This window comes from Pholcus phalangioides, unplaced genomic scaffold (assembly GCF_987345545.1).
Source record: "Pholcus phalangioides strain wild (caught in Gottingen) unplaced genomic scaffold, Ppha-v1.0 ptg000011l_1, whole genome shotgun sequence".
NCBI lineage: Eukaryota > Metazoa > Arthropoda > Arachnida > Araneae > Pholcidae > Pholcus > Pholcus phalangioides.
The window spans coordinates 10,354,443-10,382,272 of NW_028301604.1; the positions used below are offsets into that span (position 1 = coordinate 10,354,443).

A 27,830-nucleotide genomic window follows, 5' to 3' on the forward strand; every position below is an offset into this window, starting at 1 on the left:
TGGGCGTCACAAACCTCTATCAGGGACATCGTGACGAGCTGGTGACCATTGATGTTTGCATCTGTTCACTAGAGGTTCTTTTATGAATGCACAATAGTTACTATATTTTTCCAGAAAGCCGCAGATAAACCTAAAGTAAAGGGTGCCGCGGGTGACAAAAGTTTGACAACCACTGCATACGGCGATGACTGTCATTATGTATAAAAACAACATAAAATAAGGCCATAGCCGTAGGTGAATGAGTAGTGATGATAAAATCATGTTCCTCCCCACTCGAGGATATCCTGCCGCAGGGCCCCGAGGCTACACTCCTCACTTGGCAGCCACTGTAGTGAATTTATAAACGTGAAAAAAAAAAATGATGGGAATCGTCTTGGGCCCTGATCCCAGCCCCATCTTTGTGGGAGTATTTACCAATAAAATTAGTAGTCGGAAACGTGAATGAGAGATGAAAAAAAAGTATGATTTCTTGCCAAATATATATGATAAACTGATAAGTCAGTTAATGCTTACGTCACTCCCTCACCACCCAATCGTATCACTGTGCCTTTTGTGAATTTACGGCTCGTATAGCCTCCCAATCGCGTCTGAAGCTGGTATCGATTAGCAACGTTTCTCTCGATTTTAGCAATGATTAGCAACTCTGCTTACTTTTGGCATCATTTTTGGCAATGTCCCGTAATTGCTAACCCAGTTTCTCCTTAGAGGAGAAATACTTATATTTCTTCTCAATGAGTTTATCGTATTTTTCTCAAGTAAATATGGTCAGCTCATCTGAACACTAGAGAAACAAATCAGAATAGCCAGATTGCTCAGAACCCTGTATAATTCAAATTAAAATTTGAAGTAAACACGAAGTGGCCGTCTGCTGAAGTCCTGTTTAATGCTAAAGATGAGCTGACGAGCGTGGTGTCCTACAGAAATTTAATAACTTCCGAGAACCATGTCAAATATCGACATACTTGAAGAATTTTCGAAAGATGGTAAGTGTCATTCCTCAGTAATCAAAAGACCACCGCGAATTCAACGAATAAGAATTAATAATAAAAATTGACTTCTCCAGCTGGATTTAAGAGATCTGTCATCAGCTCGTCATCTTATTCACATCCCATGTCATTCTTATGCTTTTGTAATACTTTCTCTGACGTAAAACTTGAAGACATCAACAAGCGCTCCTTATTAACCAGGGCTCTGACATGAAGTGGCCCTGGGCAAAACAGGAATTGGCCAAACCAACTTAAATGAATGGGGTGAAAGATTTTTGGTTAATCAGTGCATAAATATCATAGGCGGAGATAGACTTGAAAGTCTGGGGGGGGGGGAATGATGTCAGTTCATATCACGCATATACATTAGATCAGTCGGCTTCGCGTTTAAGACGCTGGGGGTAAATGTACCCGTATGCATTCCCCTCCCGGTATCTCCGAACATGATATTGTTTAAATTTTACGGCCCTAAAATTATGGGAGAGATCAGACCTTTCTTGTAATAAATGATTGCACCGCGCATTCATATATTTTTACCTTGTGGATCAAGATAATTTTCGTGTTGGGTGACATGAGCTTAACCAGTCATCTGGCTAATTAATTTCTTCTTGTGCTACCAATCCATGGTGCTACTGTTTATGCAGGCTTTTTCCTTTTTTTGGAAGTTTGAAGCCATTAACAGAGCTGTTTTAAGAGCTGGGCCAAGTGGTTATCTATGAGGCCCTACCAGGCGAATTCTCCAAAATTTTAACTAGTTTTCATTTTTGTGAGGCCCTGGGGCCATGCCCGGGTGAGCCCATGCATTAAGACGACACTGGCCATTAATATATATTTTTTCATTGAATTTTTTTAAATAAAAACATTAAAGCTGATGTTCTTTGCTGTATATTTAAAATCATAAAAGTTTATTACTCCTTCCATCACTCTCTTTAAAAGTATAGAAATCCTACCACTTAGATACTTAAAAATCCCTGTTGCTTCTCTTCAAACATTAATACTCCCTACCATTAATATCCACTCAATCTTCTGCTAGGCATAATGCCATGTATCCTTTGCCAATTATTCACAAAAATATTTAAAAAATTCATTTCTCTTACCTAATAATGAAATGACATGTAAAACATTTTTTTCCTTGTATGTTACTAATTATGAGATAGAATATATATGTATATAAAAAATGCTTGAGGATGTAGCCTTGCAAAGCATGGCAAAGATAAGATCAATAATTACCTCAGACCTTGAAATATAATTCTGTGTTTGGTCAGATCACGATAAATTGCTTTTTGATCCAAAAGTAAGTCTTGCTAATTATAACTAATTAGAAATGAGAAATGCCTGTGTACGGCTAAACAACATGCTGATGTATGATATTTTTATTTTTGATTTTTAAATGACAATGAAAATGCTTATATCTCAAAAATGTGATTTCGGACTTACCATGTTCTGACCAAACACAACAGAATTGTTCAGCTCTATCTGAAGGTGAGAATAAAGTAGAAGGATGCATGCAGATGGCAGCAGCTGTATCACAAATTATTCCATCATATCCATATGATAAAGACCAAAAATTTGCATGACAGCATATACCATCGTAGGCATCATCTTTACATATGGCCACAACGGCAAATGCCATCATAGCCAGTGACTGGTTAAGCCTCTTCAGAATGTCTCAAAATGTTGCACCTTGTTTACGATTATTTTCTCTGTGCTTGCTTGATCGAAGTGGTTTTTACTGTCTTCTTTTGTCTAGCAACATTAAAGAGGTGGGGGGGGGGGGGAGGTTTAATAACTTTGAGAAATCGAAAAAATATTTTGCGTCATTTTTCCAAGAAAAAACTATGCTTGATACCTAAATTGTTTTTGGATTTATCAAATCCTGTTGACCACACATGTATTTAAAATGATCCATTCAAATGTCACCTTTGCTTAGCTGTAGGACCAGTCATGGTCAGTACTCTGTCCTATAAGAGATACTTTTATTTAGCTGGATCTACTCAAATGAGGGTTGTTATGTTTGCGATTGCATCCAAATTAACTAAAACATCCGTTAACCAAGTTGTAATAACTGTAAAACTTAAAACAAAATCATTGTTACTCAAAACATTTGTCAACCTGGATATTACAAATTCTGTCTACAGCAGTTTGAGATAGTTTTTCCATATAAATATTTTATTGAAGTGTTCTTTTTTATAAATTTCAATTTATTAAAAAAATAATCATAACTTGCCTTGCATTTTTTTCAAAATTGAAAAATTTCACCACGTTTCTTGATTGTGTATGTTATTTGTTAACTTTAAAAGGAAGTTGATCTGGTTTTTGTTTTTTTCAGACATGTACATGTTTTTTTTGACTGATACTTTCGACGTTAAAGCAGTTACTTCTTCAGCAGTTCAGTTGGTTGCAGTTACTGAACATCTAGCTAAGCTATCTGCTGGGATATCACAACTTGATAAAGAACTGCATCAGCAGGTAAAGGTTTAATCTTGTCATTAATTCTTAGTGATTACTTATTTGTTTGCAAGAGTTTATTTTTGTGACCTGCATTTTTTTTTTTTTTTAATTTAAATATTTTGTGTAATCTACAAATATATACATATTTTGTTTTGTTCTGTTTAAAATTTTATGAAAATGTTTAATTGTGTTGTCCACCAACTCAAAATATAGGTTACCAGTCATTATTCAAATCTTTTGTCTCAAGCCACTGGAATAGAAACTCTTGAAGATGTCTTGAATTCAGTTCATTTGAAAATCGAGACTTTACTGGAATCAGCTGAAAGGTATAGAAAGTTCTTATATATTTTGTGAAAAAATATCATTTCCATAGCCTATTATTACAATATGTTATAGGCCTATATGTTAGTAGCTTCTGTTAGTGACTGGCAGATGATCACTTAGGAGTCTGTATTAATTGGGTTGGCATTTTTAATGCAATTAGGCATAGCTGCCCTTCATAAACGCCTACATTTTTGAGCCATGCATGGAGTTCCCCCTGATGACCCACTGCATAGGTTATATTTCACTTTCATAAAATTCAATTTTTTCCTTTTTCGTAAAATAATTCTTTTTTGTGCTCACCTTAATAAAACTGGAACCTTTCTAGAACGTAAAATAATTTCAGTCTCTTGACGTTCCGTTTTATACAGGTTTCACTGTATGTATATATAATTTTTGGCTGAAGGGAAGAAAGCAGTTACATTCAGGGGGAAAAAAAAGTCAATAACCATATGTAATATCAACAACTTTTGCAATTAACAAAGATGAAGAAATGATTATGTTATTATGGACAAAAGTTTAAGCAACAGTTTGTTATATGTATCATAACATCACATTTTTACTGTATACTTTGTATTCTGCCATTTTTATGCTCTTCTTGTTTTTCCACTATCTGAATAAAATGGTGTAAATTGTTTGGTAGTCACTCACTTTAGTGTCTGAAAAATAATTTATTATTGATATATCTTGTTAATTCATAGCATGGAAAAAAATTTCAGTCAAAGGAGTATTCGTTATTTAGTGCTCCAATTTTTTTCTCAATAGAGACTTTCTATTTGGCATTGCAAATTATTTTTTCCAGATAGTCCTTGACTCCAAGACAGACTTCAGTAAAGTTATAATGGCATCATTAATTATTGTAAAAAATGCTAGCTGCAAAAAGTAAAACAATGACTTATTGAATAAAATACAGGATGTTTGGGTCATCACACACACACAAATATTTGAAAAAAATGTGAAATTTTTTGATTCATTTGCTTGCATGCATCAATGATAAAAATTGACTTTTAGGTTGCAGCAGGCAGTTCTTACTCCATATGAAACAGTTTCAAGTCAGACAGCTATGCTAATACGGCTGCAAGTAACATGTGACCTTTTAAGAAGAATCATTAGGATAATACAGCTATGCAATCGATTGGAAGGTCAATTGTCTGGTAATTCTTCAGATATGGTAAAAGCTGCATATTCTTTGAATGAGTTGGGTAAGTTATATTGCATGAACAAAAGTACTTGTTTGCTAAGATCAAGCATAGTAAAAGTTCAGTTACCAGAAATGTATGCAGTAAAATGTTTCAATGTTTTATAACTTGAAAAAGATCTGTTTAATAAGGTATAGTATCTAAAGCAGCAACATAAAGATATAAATACAGAGCCTGCTCAAAAAGTATTTAAAATACATGTATGCAAAACTAATTTTTGAAAAGTTATTAACTATAGTTGAGAAAATTTCCTTAGTGCAAAGTTGCTTTATTCCATGAAAAAAATGTTATTGCAAAATATTTTTCAATGAGTAGTAAATTAATAAAAATGTGAGCTTTCTAGTAAAACTTTTGCTACGTAAAAAAATTTGAAGTATAGAAGATTGCACGAAGTTTTTGCCATGCAGAAGAAATTCGCAAAATTATATACCTATTGCTTTGTCACTCCTTGCGAATGTCCAAATTGTGCATGCTGAATAACAATTGGCCTGCGCAGGTAGAAAAAAATTGTTGCAGGGACTCTACTATTTTGTTTTACATAAAAAAACTAGCTGTTATTAATGATTTTGCTCATGTGGATTTCATAATCTGAAAATTCCCCCATGACCACTTTAGGTCTTGAATTTTGAAAAATCTCTTCTTAGTGAGTCTGTACGATAAAACTATTGACCAAATTTCATATTTATAGCTTCAGCGGTTTTGGCTCAACAATGATCCCTCCATATTAACTTTAAAACTCCTTAAGACCCCCTTTAGGGATTGAATTTCTGGAAATCATTTTCTTAGTGAGTCTCTACATCTAAAATAAAACCACTGACACACAAAATTTCATGTTTATAGCTTCAGTGGTTTCGACTCGGCGATGATGAAGGAATAAGTCAGGACATGTTATGTATATATAGAGATTTTGATTAAATAGGCCTATCATTTATGAATGAAGTTTTGTTAGCATTCTTATCTTATAAAAGAGTTTTAGGAATAAACTCTGTGGCACATGATAAGGTAAGTTTCCATGGGATATCGATAATGCTTATTTTCATTATTGATAATGAGTTCAAATTTAAACGTGAAAAATAAATTGATTAAAAAATTTCAATGTGCAATCGCTGGTGTGTAAAGGTTTTAAAACTACAGCTCCGTAAACAGAAAGATATGCTGATTAGTTCAGACATTACCTCCACTGTTCCTACAATCCCATAATGCATCTGCAATAATAATTTTGGACATTGTTAATTACTGCTATGTTTAACCTTTTACTGGCAGGGTGAAAAAGTAGGACATAACTGGGGACATGCTGTCTCCCAAATCACTTTGCTTTGTAATTGATATTAAGTTTTCTGATCAAAATTTTGATATTAATTTCATTCCTCTATGTACGTAAAAACGAATTTATGTGCGTTTGGTTTGTCCTTTATGCATTACTACACCATTCATCCGATTGCCATGAAACTTTGGGAAGTTGAGTACATTCCAGCGAAGGTTTCTGGCATAGTACATCTATCCTACAATAGGTGGCGGCAGCTGACGTCATTGCACAGTCTACAACGACTATCATATTATAGCTTACGCTGAAATTCATGCCTGCATCCTTTGTTTAAAATTCGATAACATCGAAAATTGGCATGCCTATCATTCTTCTCCGAAACATCAATCCACCACGACTTTGCAACGGTACAAGACTTTTGGTGAAAAAGATGATGAACAATGTCATCAAAGCTACAATTTTGAATGGGAAATTCAAGGGGGAAGATGTATTGTTGCCACGTAATCCAATGATCCTAACAGATATGCCATTTGAATTCAAACGTTTACAGTTATTGGTGCTACTCGCTTTTGCAATGACCATCAACAACGCACAAGGACAAACCCTGCAAGTGTGTGGGCTAAATTTGGAGAATCCGTGCTTCTCACATGGACAACTGTATGTGGCCAGCTCACGCGTCGGAAACCCTTCTGATTTATTCGTGTACACACCAGACGGAAAAACAAAAAATATCGTGTATCCACAAGCACTCTAATAAATAAATAGAATTAAAATGACACTTTGAATTGTTTTCCATATGAAAATGAATAAGTTTCATTAAAAATGACACAATGTAAATTGAATGTTATCATAACGAGTTTCCTTGAATTTCTCCTTTCTTCTGAGATCGCAGCAACGTGCGACGGATAAGCTAGTATATTATACAAATACACTAGATAAAAACAATTCTTCTAAAGTAAGAAAGAAAGGATATGCCATGCACAAAAAAATTGTCTGGAACATTTTTTTTTTAATTTAAAAACCTTGAAATTGATATATAGACCTAAATATATAAAATATTGTTATTTCTTTTCTAAATCAGTATTATTTTTCTGCACTTTAGAATACAATTGATGCCATAACACATTTACGTTAAATATTACGGTAAACATTAAAAAAACAAATAGCAATAATATTGCTCTCTTTTAAGGGAGTAACTTGGTCTTTGTTATCATTTGCCAGTTCATTTCATAACTTTTTTTTCAATTGTGTTCAGCTGAACAACGGTCTGTCATTTTTCAAACTTTAGAGGAGAAATATTTTTTTTATTATTAACAAAAGTCTTTGAATTAAGGAAACATCTTTTTTGCATGTATTGTAGCTGTATAGCAACTACACCTGTTGGTTTATGCAGGAACTTACTTTAGAAACATGTAACAGTAACATTGTTAAGTCAAAAAACTGATTTTGCAAAAATTTAAAATAGATCGTTATACGACCGAACACTTCGATTATTTTAATCACTAAAATCAATCTAAACGTTGCTGAGATGTTTAAGCTCTGCTGCACCTGTGAATCAGACAACTTTATGACATTTTTTACACTGAGTCTTATAGATATATTGACAAAGAATGTGAAGGGAAATGCAGTCTACCAGGTGGTAGTCAGAAAATAGACAGGATCTACAAAAATCAATGTTTAAAAGCATTCAGCTAATATGGTATTCTTATCAAAGTTACAAAATATATATAATCAGCTAGCAGACAAATGAATTAATCCAGTGAAAACTAAAGTAAAAGTGAGTAGAATGCATATCTCTTGCAGTTTGTCATAGTAGACTGCTTCCATTGATAACACTGGACAAAAAAATGTTACGAAGTTTTCGTACCCGAAGCAAAAATAGTAATTTCTTATGTAATTCGATGAGCTGAATACGAATTTGGCCATAAAAGAAGCTGGATTGGCTGCTGTTTTCTCTGAAAGTGAATAATCATATTATATAATATACAACCTCTGACAATAAAGTTCGGTGAATAGTTGTAACATTAACGTAGATGAAATGTTAACGAAAGTTACCTTACTGTCCTTCGAAATAGTCACCTCCCATTACTATGCACTGCTGAGATTTCCTATACATGTCCTGGAAACTTTGCAAGAAGTATTTTTTTGGATGGAGTTCAAAAGCCTCGTCACGTTTCGTTGGATGTCAGGAATATCGTCAAATCTCTTTCCTTTCAAAGCGAGTTTGAGTTGTGAGAATAGGAAGAAGTCTGGAGGATTGAGATCTGGCGAGTATGGTGGATGTTCAATTTGCACCACTCCCTTTTTTGCCAGGAACTGTTTGACGATATTGGTTGTGTGAGGGTGAGCATTGTCGTGAACAAGAAACCATGAACCTTGTTGTGTGTACTGAGGTCGTACCCTGCGTAGACGTTTCATGAAACGGGTCAAAATTTCAATGTACCTTGCAGCATTCATCGTCGTTCCCTCAGGTAGAAATTCCTTGTGGATAATGCTTTGACTATCAAAAAAGGTGATTAGCATCGTTTTGATGCGTGATTTTTCTGCTCTGACCTTTTTCCGACGAGGTGATGCAGGAGAACGCCATTCCATGCTTTGACGTTTCGTTTCAGGGTCATACCTGAGACACCAGGACTCATCCTCAGTGACAATACAGTTCAAGAAATTTGGTGTTGCATCCGCCGTTTTGACAAAATCCTGTGAAGCCTGTAAACGTTCCTGCTTCTAATCGTCAGTCAAGTGATGTGGCACAATACGACAACACGCCTTTCGCATCCCTGAATTCTGGGTAACGATTTGTCGCACGGATTCACGGTTAATCTGCAGTGCATCAGCTATCATGCGCACAGTTAATCGACGATCTTTCGTGATCATGTTCATCACTTTCTCAATGTTTTCATCACTGACGGAGGTCGCTGGCCTTCCGCTACGGGGGTTGTCAGAAACACTTTCCCGGCCTCTAAAATGGGCGAACCACTCGTACACACACTTCATGGACAGTGCTTGATCTTCATAAACACGTACCAACATCGTGTAAGTTTTTTTCGGTGTCTTACCAAGCTTAAAACAAAACTTTAAATTGATCTTTTGTTTGTTCATTTTCCTGTTCTCAGTTAAGAACCAACGCACTAAACAAGCACTTTGTAAAACAAGTCTTTCACGGAACACAAACGACGCTCAACTGAACAACGGTGGCGGCAGATGGTCAACACCTGCCACTACGCATGTGCAGCGTTTTGCTTCGCCAGAGTTGCCAGATCGGCCGTTCTGACTTCATTCACCAAACTTTATTGTCAGAGGTTGTATATTAACACAATACATTGAAACACAACATAAGTACGAGGCATGTTTTTTAAGTAAGTACCATTTTAAAATTCTGCCGCTGCAAGTGCTGTGGTCGGCATTCCATGCATGCACACTGTGTTCCTACATCTGTTGGCAAACCACAGACGACATTACGGAGATTCAACCATGTTTAGGTTTGTTTGTGAGTATTTAAAATGCCTCCGCAGATCAAGAATACCCCGACTGTGAAATACACGCTGTGATTTGTTTCCTTAGTGCTAAAGGCGTGATAGCAGCTAAAATTCATTGTGAGATCAGTGAAGTGTATGGAGTGCATTATGAGCAATGGAATGGTACGGAAATGGGTTAGAGCTTTTGAAGATAGCCGCACAAATGTTCACAATGAGGAACGAAGTGGGCAACCTTCGGTCATTACTGAAGATTTGGTGCAGAAAATTGACGAAAAATTGAGGGAGAACAGATGTTTTACAATTTTGTCATTATCTAATGAGTTTCCTCAAATTTCCAGAAGTGTTCTCTATGAAATTGTGACTGAACACTTAAATTATTGAAAGTTGTGCAAACAAAAACAAAAGGCATAGCATGTTGAGTAAGGGGATCGTTTTGCTTCCTGACAATGCCCGCCCACACGTGGCTAATCGAACCAAAGATCTCATCGCCTCATTGCGCTGGGAACAACTTGATCATCCTCCGTACAGTTCTGATCTAGCACCCAGTGACTACCATATGTTCCTGCATTTGAAGAAGCATCTGGGTGGTCAGCGCCATGATGACGATGATGAGGTCAAAACGACTGTGTTGCAGTGGTTTTCAAATCAGAGGGCAGACTACTATGAGGATGGGATTCAAAAGCTGGTTGTACGATATGATAAATGCCTTAATATTGGTGGAAATTATGTTGAAAAGTAGATTAAGGTACAGGCTTTCATGTAAAAAAAAATTGTTAAGGAAAGAGTCAACCGTTTTGAAATAAAAAGAAAACAAGTTACTTACTTAAAAAACATGGAAAACAAAATGAATATATACAGAAAAAACACCACAAATTCAGTAGAACTTGAAAAGAAAAGGAAGATTTTCACAGCCGGAGTTAAAGTTTTATAAAGTTCATACTTTTCAGGCAGTTATGCCATGTTCCAGGCTTCTTTAAAGCAAACGTTTTGTCCATACTGTGGTGGGCATCTTCAGTGCAGTTTTCGACAAGCAAGGAGACAAAATAACCTCCTTGGATGATGGTTATCCACTGATGCTTTTGCTTCATATGCGGAAGAATCAACCTTGCCATTGTGATGTCGAGCAAGTGACACGTTAATGTTGGTGGGACGTGGCGGCCTCTGATTGGGTGGGTGGGGATTCGAGTCTTGAAATTTGAATGGGGGATTAGAATTCTGATTGTTTGATTTTCTAACCGTCCTGATCTTGGTCTTCCGGATTGTCTGGTGCCATGTCTTGCTCAAGTGCAACCTTTCTTCCTCCCTGTTGAAATTATCATTGTGTTTAACAATCTCTAGCTTCATGGCTCAGTTGGGAGTAGAAATGTGTTGTGGAAGAGAGGGTATATCAGTGTCTTGGAAGTGGATGTCATGACCCTTGAGGAAAGCATGTTTAGTGACAGCAGATTTTTGCTTGTTTAGTGACAGCAGTGACATCAATGCCCCAGGTGACAGTGGCGTTGATGTTTGATGGGGGGGTGAGTTTTTTATTGAATGCAAAGTGGTAATATGGGTGGCACCCGACAATCTGTAAAACCAAGATCACACACAGCATGGTTATAAAATCAACTCGTCCAAATTCCAATCCCCCATTCAAATTTTAAGATTCAGATTCCCACCCAATCAGAGGCCCCCAATGTCCCACCAACATTGACACGTCACAACAACAAGGTTGATCCTTCCACAGCTCCAACAAAAGCATCAGTGGTATTTGCTAAAAATGCTTCAACTTGCAAGCTAATATTCAACTAATAAGCATGAAACTTGTAAGGAAAAGGCCATTCAACAAGGGCAGTTGAATTTTCTCTTTCCTAGATTCGTCTTTGCATCAGCCAGCTGTTAAAAACCTCTGTATTTTCTATTTGTGATTACTCAATTAGAATCTGAAAGCAACAGAATATTTTTGGAGTTCATGTGAATATGCGTACCAGCATAAAACAGTCCTGAATAGTCTTTTAAATAAAAAAAAAGGTGACAGAAAAACCTAGAAAAATTCATAAAATGAAAGAAAAGAGGCCACAGATTTCTGTTATTTGACATTGCTTTGTCAGTTTTCACTATGTCCCTTCTAAAAAACTTGTGATTTTCCACCAATATCTCTATAACGATGGACACCTCATTAGTTGTTACTATTGGCTATTCCTTCTGCGTGGCAAAAAAAAGTTTTCTCATCAAGCATAAAAAACTCATCTTACATGTGTTCAATCCATAGAAATGAGATTTCCATGCTTCTCTCTCTCTTTATGATGGTAGTAAAGCATATCTGTTGACTTTCGAAGTTCCTCCAAGAAAAATCATTAACTGAAGGAATATTAAATCAAGGTGAACTTTGCTATATTTTTTTGTCTTGAAATTGTGATTTTTTAATCTCTATCATAATCTAGAGTACTTGACTGATGGTGCCGACTTCAGTGGTTTACATCTTATTGAAAAACAACTTCGATTAGCCAAAGGGGCTAGAGAACATATACACAACCAAGCAAAAGCATTGCTGTTAAATAGCATAGAAAAACAGGTACAAATATTACTCATTCATAGTTTTCTTCTTTGTATCATATAATGGAAAATAGTGCAATTAATTCAGACTTTAAATATATTAGCATAATATTTATTTGCTTACCGCATTCACCAAAAAATATAAGATGACTTTGCATACCCATTTTGACTAGGCAAATTTTGTGTTATTGTTAGAAGAAAATTATCAAAAGAGCAGGAGGAAAAAAAAACTACAAGCAATTTTTATGGCAGCTAAATTATTGTAATGTGAGAATTTGTTCAGTAGCAACTCCCTAATCCAGATTTCTTGAGACCTGGGTGATTCTGGATTAGGGAATTTTCCAACTACAGATAAAGCAGTAATATGCCTCTGGAAGATATATTGATTCATATTTTCTATGAAAAGATCATTAACAAAAATCAAAGTATATTTAAAAAATAACATGAAAAGTCTAGGAATTTACCTTTTTAAATTTACATACTGTTGCTACTAATATGTAAATCACTTTGCCATGGCCCCCACAAGGGCAGAGCTAACAGGGCCTGGGACAATTCTCATAATTTTTTGCTTGTTCATGCTATAAATTAACTATAGAAGAGGCCCATGAAAAGTCTGACCGGTCGCCCTGCTCCAGGATGTAGGGGCCATGCACTTCGCTTATTCTCAAGATATTTTTTGTTAGAATTGCTCAGAATGCATTAGCTGTTTTCTGTTGTTTCATCCATAGACTGGCTTCTTTGGGATTTTTTATAATGAAATATAATTTTTTTTTGGCATAGTTATACATGGAGCCTGGAAGTTTAGGCAACGTGTCATAAATACCCTTTTTGCCTATTTTCAAACTTTTTTTGTAAAACACTTTTTTTGAACTTTTCTGGCCATAAATACCTATTATAACATTGCTTCAATTTTATCATGAATTTAAGAGGCCATATTCTGTAGAAATTGGATATTTTGAGTATTGAGAACTTCAAAAGAATTGCTCTTTTTTTAAATCTCTAACTCTTAGTATTAATTATCAGGAAGCCCCTTCCAGTTCCATTATCAACCCTCCAATTTTTTCTAAACAATTTATGAACATCCTTTATATTGCTACTGTATACATTATGTTAATTATGCATCACCATCATCTCTACTTTGAATATTGCTTTTCAAATATATGCTGCTTCTGTCTTCACCTTCTGCATCTTCCCATACAATATCAGTAGTTAGTTAGTTCACTCTTAGTTTCCTTTAGAGTTTTTTAAAATTCCATCAGATCTAGGCTTATGTAATCCTGTACCATTGTTTCAATCTACTGTAGTAGCAATTGCAATGAAGGTTTTTTCAATTTTTGAAGAAAGTTACGTATTTCAGAGATAGAGTTGTTGCCACTATACATACATCAAGTATCATATGATTTTTACTCATCTAAGGTAATGATAAATGTGCTTGACTTTTTTGAGTTTGAAAAATAAAGGTTAAACAATGGAGATTTAATATTGTGTTTTAATTTTGATTACAGGATGTTATAAACATAGGAACTGCTATTCAAACTTTTTCCAGTCTCCAAGTACTTGGACATGTACTTACTGAACTTCTAAAAAATGTTAAAGAAAAGATAACAAAACAGATTCGTTGTGCATTAGATGTAAGAATTTTAAGTTATCAAGCAAAGGATAGTTCACATCGAGGTAAGTTTGTGTTTTCAATCAGATCGATTATATCTTGCTCATCAGACCACCAGGCAAGGTTTCCTGATTCATGTTTCCTTGTTACACTGAGATCATGAACAAGGTTCCACTGTTTTAAACCTGTCTGTGGTGCTTCGTATTGGCCACATGACATGAATGCCAGATCTCTTCCAATGAATTCATCCCATTGCTAAGATCTTGTCCAGTCAGACTTTGTGGCAGAGCCTGGACCACGATATTGGCAGCTGTAATTTTTTTGTTTGCATGTGGATGTCTAACTATGAAAATCAATATTTTTGAGCACCTGAAAAATTGTCATCATACTGACATTGCACCCAGAGACATCTTGAACTTTGTTGCCGATATTTTTAGCAAATTCTATATGGTTTTTCTTGTCAACTTTCTTCAGTGCTCAATGATTACTGTTAGTCAAATGAGAGGGTTGGTTGAGTAATAATTATTCCTACTTCATTTTGTTACAACTGTTTGACCTCGCACATCATGAAGGTCAAACTAGGTACATGTTCAAGAATGCAAAAATGCAAACATTTTTTTCATAACGATAATGTCTGATAACTTCATCTCATTCAAAGTGATTCAGCTCATTTTTTCTTCCCCTTTTAATTTTTGTCCACTAAGATGAAAGCACATATGTTTTTTCCCAGAGTTCAGGGGAAATGAGCTTTCTCTCAGTTTAAAGGGCAAACAACATTGTGGGAATGCTAACCAGATATTTCCTTCATGGAGTGAAAATATACCCACCAGAAGCACAATTTTTTTTAATGTTCAGTGTACTGAAGGATAGTCTGAGATTGTGAGAATTTAAAACCAACCCATGGAGGAAATGAAAAGCTGTTAAGAATAAGATTCCAAAAAAGTAATTTCAATGAAGCTAGTTGAATTTCATGATTGGGATCACTTTTACCAAAATGGGTACAATAATAAGACATGAGTATAGTTAACTAATCGGCTATTTTATCCTTCAGTCACACTGTTGTCACTTAATTTTTAAAGATCTTTTTGCACAGAAGCCCCATTTATACACTGTTCTAGAGGCCACATCAAACGCTAGGGCTGGGCATCAATCAGATCTTCTAACTCGAGGAAACATATTTTCTGGATATTATGCTAAGGTAAATTTGGAAAGAAAAGTCATCTGTTCTTCACCGGTACTCAAACCCAGGCCCTCTTGCAAACCGAGCAAGCATGCTACCATCTACACCACTCGAGACCCGACCCTGCTTTTCTTATCGTCTTATTGGAAATAATAATGATAACTATACATTTGAAATTTATTACACGCACACATACAGCATATAATAGACAATACACACAAAAACAAGACACATACAATACAGACTCAATATACAAAAACATATATATTACCATTTATGTATTAGCCCAAGGGATTACATAATCCGTCCAAGGCATATTGATACCATAGTATATATTGGAGTTGACAACAGACCAATGGTGTATATAATTAAGATATAATATTCAGTCCTCAACTACATTCATAAAGAGAAAAAAGAAATGCATGTATAAGTTATTATTCAATTGCATTGATTTTGTTTATTAGTAGTTTGTAAATTTGTGCAATGATTTTTCTGATTTTATTTCGTCACTCAATCTATCATATTCCTTAGGTGCTATGTATATGAATTGTTTTTGTATTATGGTTTTGTTTAGTTTAGGTATGGCGTATTGAATTCCGTGTCGTCTTGTTTGTCTCTCTCTCTCTCTCTGCATTTAATTTTGAACCAATCTGATTTTTCTGAATAAAAAATAATATTTTGTAAAGATAGAGTTTATTGATGTTAAATCTATAATCATTGTGACAGTCTTGGATTGTATTTATTTTTTTAGATATGTTATTCACAACTTTTCTCAGAGTGTTTCTTATATATTTATATTTGAGTCATAATCACCGCCCCATACCGAAATACCATATTGTATAACTGGTAAAATCCAGGCAAAATAAATTGTACGGAGAAAAATTTAGGGGATATAATATTTTTCAAGCAGTAAATACTGGTATTAATGTATTTTAGTTTATTACTTACTGTCACCACTTGAGACTTCAATTTAAGGTTTTTATTGAAAACGATTCCTAGATAGTTTATTTCATTGGATTTATCTAATTCGGTACAGCGACAATTATTACATGAGCAATGTCCTACATGATATTGTATTATTATTGGTTCTATATGTTTCTGTTGTTATATAATTGGAAATGCATAAATTTAGTTTTATTTATATTAAGAGTCAATTTATTGTATTTTAGCCATTGTGAAATTATTGTCATATTTTCAGCTTTATATTTGAGGTTTAGGTTATCATTATCCGAAATGGAAAGCACTGTGTCATCTGCATAATTTATAATATTTCCATTCATTTGTAAGTGTTGTATATCATTTACATAAATCAAAAAGAGTACCGCTCCGAGTACCGATCCCTGTGGGACACCGCTTACTATTTGCTTAAAAGATCCTATTTCATTTTTAATTTTAATTGCCTGTTTTCTGTTCGTTAAGTAGCTTTTAAATCAGTCGTGTATTTTTCCTCTTATTCTTATAAATTCCTTATAAATTTTATCCAGGAGTATTTTATAGTCAATGCTGTAAAATGCTTTACGTAAATCCAAAAAGTAGCAAGGGTTTTTTTATTGTTATTGACATTCTTGTAAATGTATTCAGTGAGTTTTAGCACTGCCAATTTCTGTGTTTTTATTTTCAAGAAATCTAAATTGGTTTTTTGCAAAATAAGAGTTAGAATTGAGGAAATATATAATTTTCATTTTCATAACCTGTTCTATGACTTTAGACATAATTGGAAGTATTAATTGGCGATAATTATTATAATTAATATTTCCAGTTTTGTGAATAGGTCTAAAAATGGCATATTTAAGTTTTTCAGTAAAAGTACCTTCAGTAATTGAAGTATTGATTATATGTGATATAAACTGCAGATGGTGTTTACAAACTATTTTTAACATTCTAGCATTAATGCCATCATATCCAATCGCTTTGTTATATAATTTCATAATTATATATTTAACATATTTCTTCTATTGGAGTGAAAACAGTTAATTTGGTTACGAGACACTAGTATTGGGGAATGGTCATTATCAGTATTTGTCTTATTTGATTCACTTCTGGCTACATTAATAAAATAGTCATTCATTTTTTCTACCACTTTTTCTGATTATTATATACTATAATAATCAGAATAATATTAGAAATCTTCTAACTGGTTTATGGGAAAATTTTAATCTATTGAACAAGTTTTTAATTGATCATTATTGAATGTCAGCCATTTATAAAAAATGTGGTATTGGTAACTGTATCATTTTAAATGATGCTATAATAATTTTTTCATTCATTTCACACACCTATTTGGAAAATGTATAATGTATGAACAAATAAAAAGGAATAAATAAAAAATTAAGGCTGCTCACTGAAAGTGCTTCATTATGATAACTAGTGTTCACAGAAACTTGCCAATCGAGATTGACCAATAGATCACCACCTCTCTTTTGGGTGATCCCGGAACTATTTGCATTACAGCTATGCTTTTTTATCTTTTTTTTTTTGTGAGGAAAAAATCTACATTAGTTCTAAGGATAAAATAATAGGTTGACAATGTTTCCATTACAGGTGAGGGGCAGCATATATATATATATATATATTTCATATTAATTCTATCTCTTCGTTTTAGAGAAAATGTTCATATCAAGTTTTATGGGAAGCTAACTTCAGTATTAAATCATATCATTATCATTTTGTACGTATATAAAATGTCCCATTTCTTTATGAATATGCGTTCATCAAGCTAAAATTTTATGCACGGGAACATAATTAAAAATTTCTAATTAGTTTTTTTCAAATAAATAAAGTTAATTTGCAAACCTTCATTGAAAAATTTTGATTGGATTAATCGGGTCACAATTAATGAGACCAACCCCTAATAAACATGAGTGATGTAACTGAAACTTAGTTTTAAATTAGTGTAAACACCACTACATGCTAAAAAATTCAATATTTTTATTTCATTTTTGGATTCTGTTCAAAATTTATCTGCATGCAAAAAATACTTAGGAGAAAATTCATAATTTAGATAACAATACTTTTACTTAAAATAAAATTTTTTATTTGACATTCATTACCCATCATATTTGTTTATACTGTACTACAACATAGCACGACATACTCATATTTTCTCTATTGTAGCCCTATGCTAAGGATATACAATCAGACTCGCTTGTAGTGAACACATTTTACAAATATTTACATAAACAAAGTTTTTCCGTGTCTCGTGAATTTTCTATTGCTTATCTATGCTATTTTAATTGCTTATAATGATCATCGATTTTGGCAAAAGCATGCCTATAACAAATGTTTGACTGATCTTCAGGCATGGAATTATCAGGAATTTCTTTGTGATCTTATCTAATTTTTCTTATCTGTAAATTTACCTTTCTGCCACTGATAATGCCTCCTTTCTTTCATTGGAAGACATTCTAGTAGGGCTTTTTTGGGTATTGTAAAATTCTATTTTGTTTTATTTTTTTCTCCTTTTCTCTCTTAAATCTTATTTTGTTTGCAGAAAACCTCATTAGGCAAGAAAGAGAATTGAGGTTGTTTATTCCCAAATTAACAAACATTGACAACAGGGCATGGACGTGCATTCTCATTTCAGAGTCTCAGAATCTTGTAACCCTTAGTTAAGCTGGTACAATGCTTTTAAAGCAAAAAAAAAAAAATTTCTCCTCGCAACTATATTTTCATACAACTTTAAACTTGTAAATAGTTTTTTTAACATGGATTATTTAATGTATATATGTTTTAAATTAATTAATCTATAATTGCAGCATATGGCCCTGGAAGAGCTGCAATACCATTAACCGGAAATACTGCTGCTTTTCGAAATAGTTTATGGACTAATATGGAGAGTCTATTGAAAAGTATTTTAGATGCTTTTCATCAAGTAAGATTATTTTTTTGGCTCATATTGAATTTTAAGAAAAGTTGAAAAGCTTGGTAGATTAACTGAACAGCTCTATTTTCTAAAATAAGGAGATAATCTCCATTATCTCTTCATATACACTCTGAATTATCCTTAATTTATGGACATGAATCACACGGAAATCGAAATCTAAAGTAAAAATTTCACCTGTAGAATTATCACACACATCTGCAAGAATGATATGCAAATTTCAGGAAGCCACCAGATGATGCCGATAGTACGTCACAATGACGCGAGTGTAAGAGTGGGGTATATAAGGAGTGGTGGCAAAGAAGTGAAATTGTTCACAAGAGTTCTGTAAGGCGCTCAGTGCCATAAGCGAATAGTTATGACACAGAGGACGCATGTGGATGATTTTTTACGTGGTAGAATTATCAGCCGCCTGGAATGTGGGCGTACTCAGATTGAAGTATCCGAGGAACTTGGAATTGCCCAAAGTGTCATCTCTAGGCTTTGGCAACGATTCCAAACAAGTCCAGGTTTAGCTTGCAGTCTGATTCACGTCAGACTTTCATATGGAGAACGCCAGGTACCTGTTACCACCAAGACAACATCATTGAACGACACCGTTACGGTGGTGCAGCATTGCTCGTTTGGGGTGGAACTATACTGGGTTCCAGAACAGATCTGCATGTTCGAACCGGAACCATGAAACCCCAAATTTATCGGGACATCATTCTGGAACAACATGTACATTTGTTTAGGGGTGCCATGGGCGCAGAATTTGTGTTTATGGATGACAACGCCCGTCCTCACCGAGCAAACATCGTAAACAAATGCCTTGAATCTGAGGATATAACCCGTATGGAATGGCCAGCATTTTCACCTGACTTGAATCCGATAGAGCATGTGTGGGACATGCTTGGCCGACGAGTTGCAGCCCGTCAACCACCTCCTACATGTGTACCGGAACTTCGGAGAGCATTGCTTGCTGAGTGGAGTGATCTTCCCCAAGATCAGATCGATAATTTGATACTCAGCATGCCTAGGCGTTGTACGGGCTGTATTTCATCGCATGGGAGACATACAATGTATTAACCATCATACCAACCATGTAATAGTAAGTTTTAGTAAAGGAGGTATTTTTTACAATTGCTCCAGGGAGTAAAAATCGTAGTTTTTATGAATGGTATCATACATACACCATAGTTTTTGTTCTTTATCTTTTGTTTAATAAATGGGCTTTATGAATAAGTAACGTTTGTTTTGTTTCTGAACCTTTATTTGCCGGAGCTGGCATTATCCTTAATTTATGGACATGAGTGTATATATCCTATATATTTAAAAAAAAGGAGTTACATGATATATAATCATAATATAAATAATAGTATGGTTCCATTTTCTAATATAATTTTCTGTAATAGAAGTATGAGGAAGCGTCTTGAAAGTATTAGAAAATAATTCAATTCAGCAAATTTTCCAACACAAATAATGTAAATAATGTATTCCTTGGCTTATTCAGCACATGGGGTTAAGCATTACACTCAGGGGAAAAAATCCCCATTTAAAAAAACTGTTTAACATGAGCACTGCATCTGCATGTCTACTGCACCTTTTCCAGGTTAAAATTAGCCTTTCATGAATCATGTAATTACTGTTTTCTGTTACAAACATATAATTATTAGAAAATAATTATATGTGATAATATTCAAAACCAATTCCGATAAACTTGAAATTCTGTTCAATGAATTGATATTTTAATGTTATACTCTACAATTTTAATAGCCAATTTCTTGAAGATCAGGGTTTTCATAACAAAACTTAACATAGGCGAACCATCAATGGAAATGGTGTACACCTCCAAAATTATGTTTTCAAAACAAAACCTTGGATTGACTAAGAACTACTGACCTATATCCATATCTGTTGTTGCACTAATTGAAAGAATTTTATTGCACCAGGCCTCTCAATTTAATTTAACCCTTAAACTACTTCTATTGCAAATAGACAATGGCCCTAGTGATAGGTTGCTGAATCACTTATTGATAATTTGTCATTTAGGGAAAAGAAGAATTTCTTTTTTACATTTGGGAAGGTATATCTTAGACTGTTTGTGCAGTTTAAGGGCTAATCTTATTAAACAATGAAATCTTTCATACCAGTACTTCAGTATACACTGGTACCTTGGCTTACAAATTTTTACACCTGCCTCCCGTATCTGCCTATGTAATGTTTCATTGCATCGAAAAACCACTGATTACAATAGGATTTGGTGACTGAAATACTGTATTCCATAACATAGCTGCCAAGTCTCCCGAATTTTAGCTTCATCTCTCGACTTCCCGCAAAGTTCTTAAATCTCCTGAATTTTTACGAAAATCACAAAAAATCCCTAATTGTCCCTAAAAATTCCATACTTGATTTTAAAAAAAAAATCCCAGCTTATGAAAATAATACCTAAGGAATTTCTTGTGGAGCAAAAAGTCGTTTACCTCTATTTTTTCCCACTTTCGAAATGGCGCCAAACCTCGTGAATGGGGAATAGTGGGAAATTGCTTTTTTAAGGAAGTTTTACAAACCCTCTGATGGTAACAAGAAAAGTTGTTTGTCTTACCGTGCAGGGAAATTGCTTAGCAGCCAATAGTCTTGGATAATAATTGAAGATTATAGTGACATGCATGTGGTCAAAACTTCTTCTTTAATTGAAGTTACGTACATGCAATAACAAAACATGAATACTGATGAGCAAAAAAATATTTAATTAATTTTAAAGATACTTATTCCCCCCCCCCTCCCGATAAATTTCCTTTCATTAAACGTTCCAGAAAAAAGCAGACCTTTTCTTTTTGTACAAGTTGTGTTAAGGACATAAACATTGGTCGTGGTGGAAAGATTGACATCACCCATGTGAAATCAAAAAAACATCAAGCAAGTGTCACAAAATTTGTGTTCTTCAAAAATTGACGCTTTTTTCCATTCATCTTCCGATTATTTTGAGGTCATTCGTTCAGAATGTTTGTTCACATTGTTTCTGATTGAACACAATATATGTATATATATTTTTAGATCACCATTGAAGTTTTGGCCTCCAATTTCACTTGTTTTTTGTGTAGGGATTTTATTTCCAAGGGTTTAACTTCCATATGTGTAAAATCCCTATTTTATTTGATTTCAATTTTTGAGTAGGGATTTTATTCCCTATGCTTTAACTTTTATGTGTGGAAAATCCCTATTTTATTTGGAAAAATTCCTTTTGTATTTATTAGAGAGTGGTTTTACTATAAAATATGGGTCCGAGCAAAAATCTCCCTAATTTTCATTTTCAAAAGTCGGCAGCTATGGCATAATAATGGATTTGTATATTCTTACAACGTTTGCCACAGACTGGTTTGAAGAGTATGTGAAGTAATGTACAAGCAAAATTTTATTCCTCAGCAGTCGCTTAAAAACCAGAGGGCAGGGGTACTTGAAAACAATAGTATAGCTGTAGCGGTGCTGTCGGCAAGTATGCTTATATGTGGGTGATGCTATTATTGTACATCTGTCAACGCATCGTGTTTTTACACCTCCGCTTTTTCTTATCTCTCTTCTATAGGAGAGAAGGCTTTCATTTTCTGTAGAGTCAAGTTTTTATTTTCTATGTGTCCGTATATTTGTTTTTATGAGTAACATACAATGTCATGCTTCAAATTAATGAACTTTATATTTAGGCCTTCTCTTTGAAATTTAAATAATTATTGGAGTCAGAACCGAACCCCCACAACCGTGTTTCTGGACAATAGTGACTATATTGCTATGTTTTTCTTGGCAGTAGGATATATTCTTCTGAAGTTACTGCATTTTGAAGAAATGCGTTCTTTCTCGATTTGCTCAATCAGAAACTGTTCACTTTTGAAATCTCTTTCATGAAGCGAGTTAGGTGACAAGAAACCATCCCAACTTCTTTATAATATGCGAAACTTGTTGAATTACACCATCAGTGATAATGTTTTGAGCACGTTGTGGCAGCAAAGATTGCCAGTCAGTACGTACAACAGATTTTATAGATTTGCCGGGATCTTGATTCTTTAGCTCAGATAGCTGATCGCATATTAGAAGCTTTGAGTTTCGATGCTGCTGTTTCTCAGGTGTCTCGACCTTCTCTATCTTCTTCACAGTTACACCAACTTAAAAAAAAATCTCATCACTTGCAACACATTTTCAGGAGCTCTCTCATTCTTTTAACCATTGTAGAGGAAGATCACGAAACAATTCCAAATCTTGTGAGCCAAAAAAATCTTCAGATTGCTCCAATTGACACACATTGTTCTGGTATCATGCTTGATATGGTACTAAGGTACATAGTAGAATTTCACCTTGCTGGTGCTCGGGAAAACTAGCAGGCAATCCTGTTTCAGGCAGCCGGAAATTGCCATTTTAAAAGTCACTTATTCATTTGTGATAGAAAATCGAAAATTCATTTCGTTATTGACAATGGTGCTGCTGCAAGCTGTTTCTCCCAAGCCACTTGCCAAACTTACTAAGCCAGATGACCTTTCATTATATGCAGCTAATGGCACTAAAATTCACGCATATGGAACTAAGCATTTCGAACTTGATCTTGGACTTGGGAGAGTATTTCCATTCAATTTCGAAGTAGCTGGTGTCACTAATCCATGTTTTGGGTGGTGATTTCTTGGAGAGATTTGAATTACTTGTTGATGTCAACAATCGCCGGTTGATTGATAATTTGACAACTCTATACTCTCTTGGTGTAGTTACTTCTGGTTCTTCTCTTGGTCTAACGACAGTTTCTGTTTGCCACTTCATACCATAAAATATTGACCAAGTTTCCAAATCTTACTGGTTCAGTCTTAAATTCTCAGCCTAAACCACATGCCAAAACCCACTTCATCAAAACTTTGAGACCTGTAGTCTTCACAAAAGCTAGAAGTTTTTCTCCTGAAAAGCTGTTGGCCATCAAAAAAAGAATTTAACTTGCTTTTTAACAAATGCATTCAGCTTAGCAAAAGTCTGTGGGCTAGCCCTATCCACCTGGTCGCAAAAAACACGAGTGGTTGGCTCATATGTGGTGATTTTCTTCAGTTGAATGCTGTAACTGTTCCTGACTGCTATCCTATTTTCACAATATTCAAGATTTTTCTTTCAATCTATCTGGAAAAAGAATATTTTCAACATTGATTTGGTAAAGGCATATCACCCGGTCCCTGTGAAAGAAAGTGATATTCCCAACACTGCTGTAATTATATACACCAGACTTTTTGAATATGTTCACATGACCTTTGGCCTCAGGAACACTGCACAAACATTTCAGATTCATGGACAGTATTATCTCAGATCTCAACTTCTGTTATGTTTGCTTAGATGACATTCTTGTTGCGTCTGTTAATGAGAAGTCACTTGAACAAAATGTAAATGTTTGTTCAAGAGACTAAGCAAATACGGTTTAGTTCTAAATCCTGATAAATGCCCATTTGGACTCAAAGCAATCCAGTTTTTAGGCCATCTTGTGTCAGAATGGGGCATTTCCCCTTTGCCGGATCATGTTAAGGCAATATCCATTACCGTTTGGACTATCCATTACCTAATATAATCGACAAGCTGAGACATTTTCTGGCACTAATCAATTTTTATTAGTTTCATAAAACCGCTGCCTCTACACAAGCTAATTAAAGGCAAGCTTAAACGGGATGAAACCACAATTGACTGGTCTCAGGAAGTGAAATCTGCATTCGAGTCATGCAAGGAAATGAATTGTATTGGCTCATCCTATTCCAAGTGCAAAACTCACTAGTTGTCGGCGCAGCTGATTTTGCAATTGGCAGAGTTTTGAATCAAGCAATTAATGATCAAACTCAGCCATTAGGTTCCTTCTTGCATAATCTAACTCTGGCTGAATGCAGATACAGATATAGCACTTACGATCGAGAATTTCTCCTAGATATATTCAGAGCAATTAAATATTTTCAACATATGCTAGAAGGATCTGATTTTGAAATCCTCACTGATCACAAACTATTGGTCTATGCATTTCCCTCGAAAAAGTGAAAAAATTTTCTCCTAGGCAGATTTGTCATCTAGAATTCATTAGCCAATTTTATACATTAATCAAGCACATTTCAGGCCATTAAAATGTGGTAGCTGATGCATTTTAAAGAATATCGGAAATTGAATACCTCAATTTCACTGAGATGGCTCATGCTCAGGATGAGAAGGAATTGCGATTACTTTGTGAAATGAACTCAGGTCTTGATTTGAAACCAATGACTTTGGGTTCTCCTGAAGTTACTAGTCTACCGTGTGATGTTGCCACTGGTTCAATTACACCTTATTTGCCGTCTAAGTTTTGCAATGCTGTTTTGGATGCACTGTACAACCTCTCCCACCCTGGTGCCAAAGCTACTGCTGAAATGGTTTGCAGACGATTCACCTGGAAATTTTCGGAGAGGGACAGCAGGGAGTGAGGCAAAACTTGCATCCACTGCCATCGATCAAAAAATGGTCGTCACACATATTCTCCTCTTGGTACATTTGGATTACCTTTCGCAAAATTCTCGCATGTCCATATTGACATAGTGGGTCCACTTCTACAAAGCAAAAGAAATCGCTATGTTTTGACTTGCAGTGACTGATTTACCAGATGGCCGGATATTCCTGTTCCTGATCAGACTGCTGAAACTGTAGCATTTGCTTTTTTCCTCAAATTAGATCTTCCGTTTTGAAGTTCCAGAACCCATTACTATGGATAAGGTTCTCATTTTGAATCTGAACTCTTCCAACCTCTTGCAAAGCTGCTGGTGTGTACAACCGCTTACCACCCACAAATGCAATGGAGCCATTGAGAGATTCCATGGGTACCTGAAAGTTAATATCATGTGTCACAGGACTGAAAGATAGGTTGACTTTCTTCCTACCATTCTACTCTGAATCTCAAGTTGCAGGCCTGATTTTAGTGCTATGCTGGCAGACATGGTCTACGGAGCATCTCTGAAGTTATCTGTAGACTTATTCAAAGATTCTGGTAAACACATCTTAAAATCTGATTATGTCATGAACTTGTGTATGTCTATGTCAAAGCTTTGTCCTTTGTCCAATTATTCCTCAAAAAGTATGTTGTGCACTACGACTTGGCCAAATCCACATATATTTTTGTGCAGGTTGACACTAAGACATTCGCTACAGCAGCCTTACCAAGGACCTTATGAAGTTCTGAGCAGGACTGATAAATTGTGTATCAATAATGAATATAAGTGTATTTTTATTGATTTGTTAAAACCTGCATTTTTTTTTTCAATTCTTTGGAATGTAAAGTTTTTGTAAATCATCTCTGTTACTGTCCCAGCATCACAGCAGGGCCTGGTCACAAGATCCGGATGGAGAGTTTGTTTTGTAACAGTTTATCAAGCTTAACATTTTTCGGACTTGGGGGGGAAGTACTGTGTTGGCGCTGTTGGCAAGTATGAGTACTTGTGTGCCTTTTCTTAACTTTCTTCTGCTGTAGAAGAGAAGGCTTTTGAAGGTTTTTAACAGCTGGCTGATGCAAAGATATATTTTGGAAAGAGAAAATTCAACTGCCTTTGCGGGAAATTGAACGATGGGTTCCATTCCCCGCAAAGTGACTATATTCTTTTTCACCATAAAAGGCATGTGCCTTCTTAAAACTAGTAAATAAAATTGTCTACCATTTATACCCAGAAAATATAATTACAGAATTGTAACACAGAAGATGGATGAGCATTATTTTTTTGCCTTGTAATTTGTATATAAACTTATTCATATGACTTTTTTCTTAATTTTTTTTTCAAAGAAGTCTAAATGAGATAGGGATCAAACTTTTTGAATCACCTGAGCTTCAAAAAAATTAAATTTGCTGTCTTTACTCCAGCAATGTAAAGCTATCTGAGACTTATAGAATTCCTGATTTTTACTCCTTGATTTTTTTTTCTAAATAAAGTATTGTCTGCCATTCTCAGTGGCTATGGCATAACATACTTTTTGACTTTTCTAATTCAGAGGCTGTTACTCTCTTATATTTGTCAATATATGATATTGTCTCTTATTGTCTCAAAAATTTTTTTCTTTTGCAGATACACATTCTTCAAAATGTTCTGGAGAAAAAGAAATTTGTCATGGGATACCCAGGTTATGTAGATGAATTAGATATAGTAAGTGGGTTGTAATATCAATACAAATATTGTGCATTTAAAAGATTTCAAAATTTAAAATATTAATCCTATTTTTTCTTTTTGTTTCATTGATAAAATGTTTTTGAAATAATATTTGATATACATGAACACTCTTATGCCTATACCAGTTTGACAATTTGAAAAGAGATAATTTTAACAAAAGTTTAACATAATATGTATGTTTGATAAACAAGGCTATATAGCAGAAGCATTTTTAAATAAATGTGATTAAAAAAGAGTTTTGAAATTAAATTAGGAAAAAATATAGTAGTTGGTGCTTTTCAACAGGTCCTGGAAGGGGCAAGGAAAAATAACCATCCCAAAACAGCTTCAAACTATGCGTCATTCTAATTAGCCATTGTGTACGTGAAAAAATGCTGTTAAAACAAACAAATTATTCAAGAGAAAATACTACAGTAGAGAGAACCTTACTCATTCGGACAATCAAAATCCAGACACTTCTGCAAAGAATTTTTTTTTCCCTTCAACTGAGGACTTTCACGTGTTTTCATCACCCAAATTCTGTTTCGGCTTTTTTTACTACATCAGCCATTTTCTTTCTTTTTTGTGCCACTTTCTTTTTTCTCTGAAGTATTGTTGGTCTCCACTGCTGTTTTTGGGCTTCAATGAATATTCACCTCTTCAATGAATATGATTAGTTAAAGTCATTTTTGATCAAAAAACTTTTCTTTCTTCATTTCATTTTGCTGCACTCTACAGTTAATCCAGTATTTTGTGACTTGTCCAGCGCCCATGATTATGTAAGTTAACTT

At 34.6% G+C, this 27,830-nt stretch overlaps 1 protein-coding gene across 1 annotated transcript in view; it reads left to right on the plus strand.

Moving 5' to 3' along the window:
- The first annotated feature begins 843 nt into the window (after positions 1 to 843).
- The window catches only part of fws (Conserved oligomeric Golgi complex subunit 5 four way stop), an 84,753-nt gene continuing 57,766 nt past the window's right edge, over positions 844 to 27,830 (plus strand). Inside the window, exons 1-8 of the mRNA XM_089238974.1 lie at positions 844 to 983; positions 3,316 to 3,455; positions 3,651 to 3,763; positions 4,770 to 4,960; positions 12,121 to 12,251; positions 13,738 to 13,906; positions 18,777 to 18,892; positions 26,959 to 27,036. Coding sequence (XP_089095100.1) covers positions 944 to 983; positions 3,316 to 3,455; positions 3,651 to 3,763; positions 4,770 to 4,960; positions 12,121 to 12,251; positions 13,738 to 13,906; positions 18,777 to 18,892; positions 26,959 to 27,036 — 978 coding nt within the window. The 5' untranslated portion in view covers positions 844 to 943. The remainder of the gene's footprint in view (positions 984 to 3,315; positions 3,456 to 3,650; positions 3,764 to 4,769; positions 4,961 to 12,120; positions 12,252 to 13,737; positions 13,907 to 18,776; positions 18,893 to 26,958; positions 27,037 to 27,830) is intronic.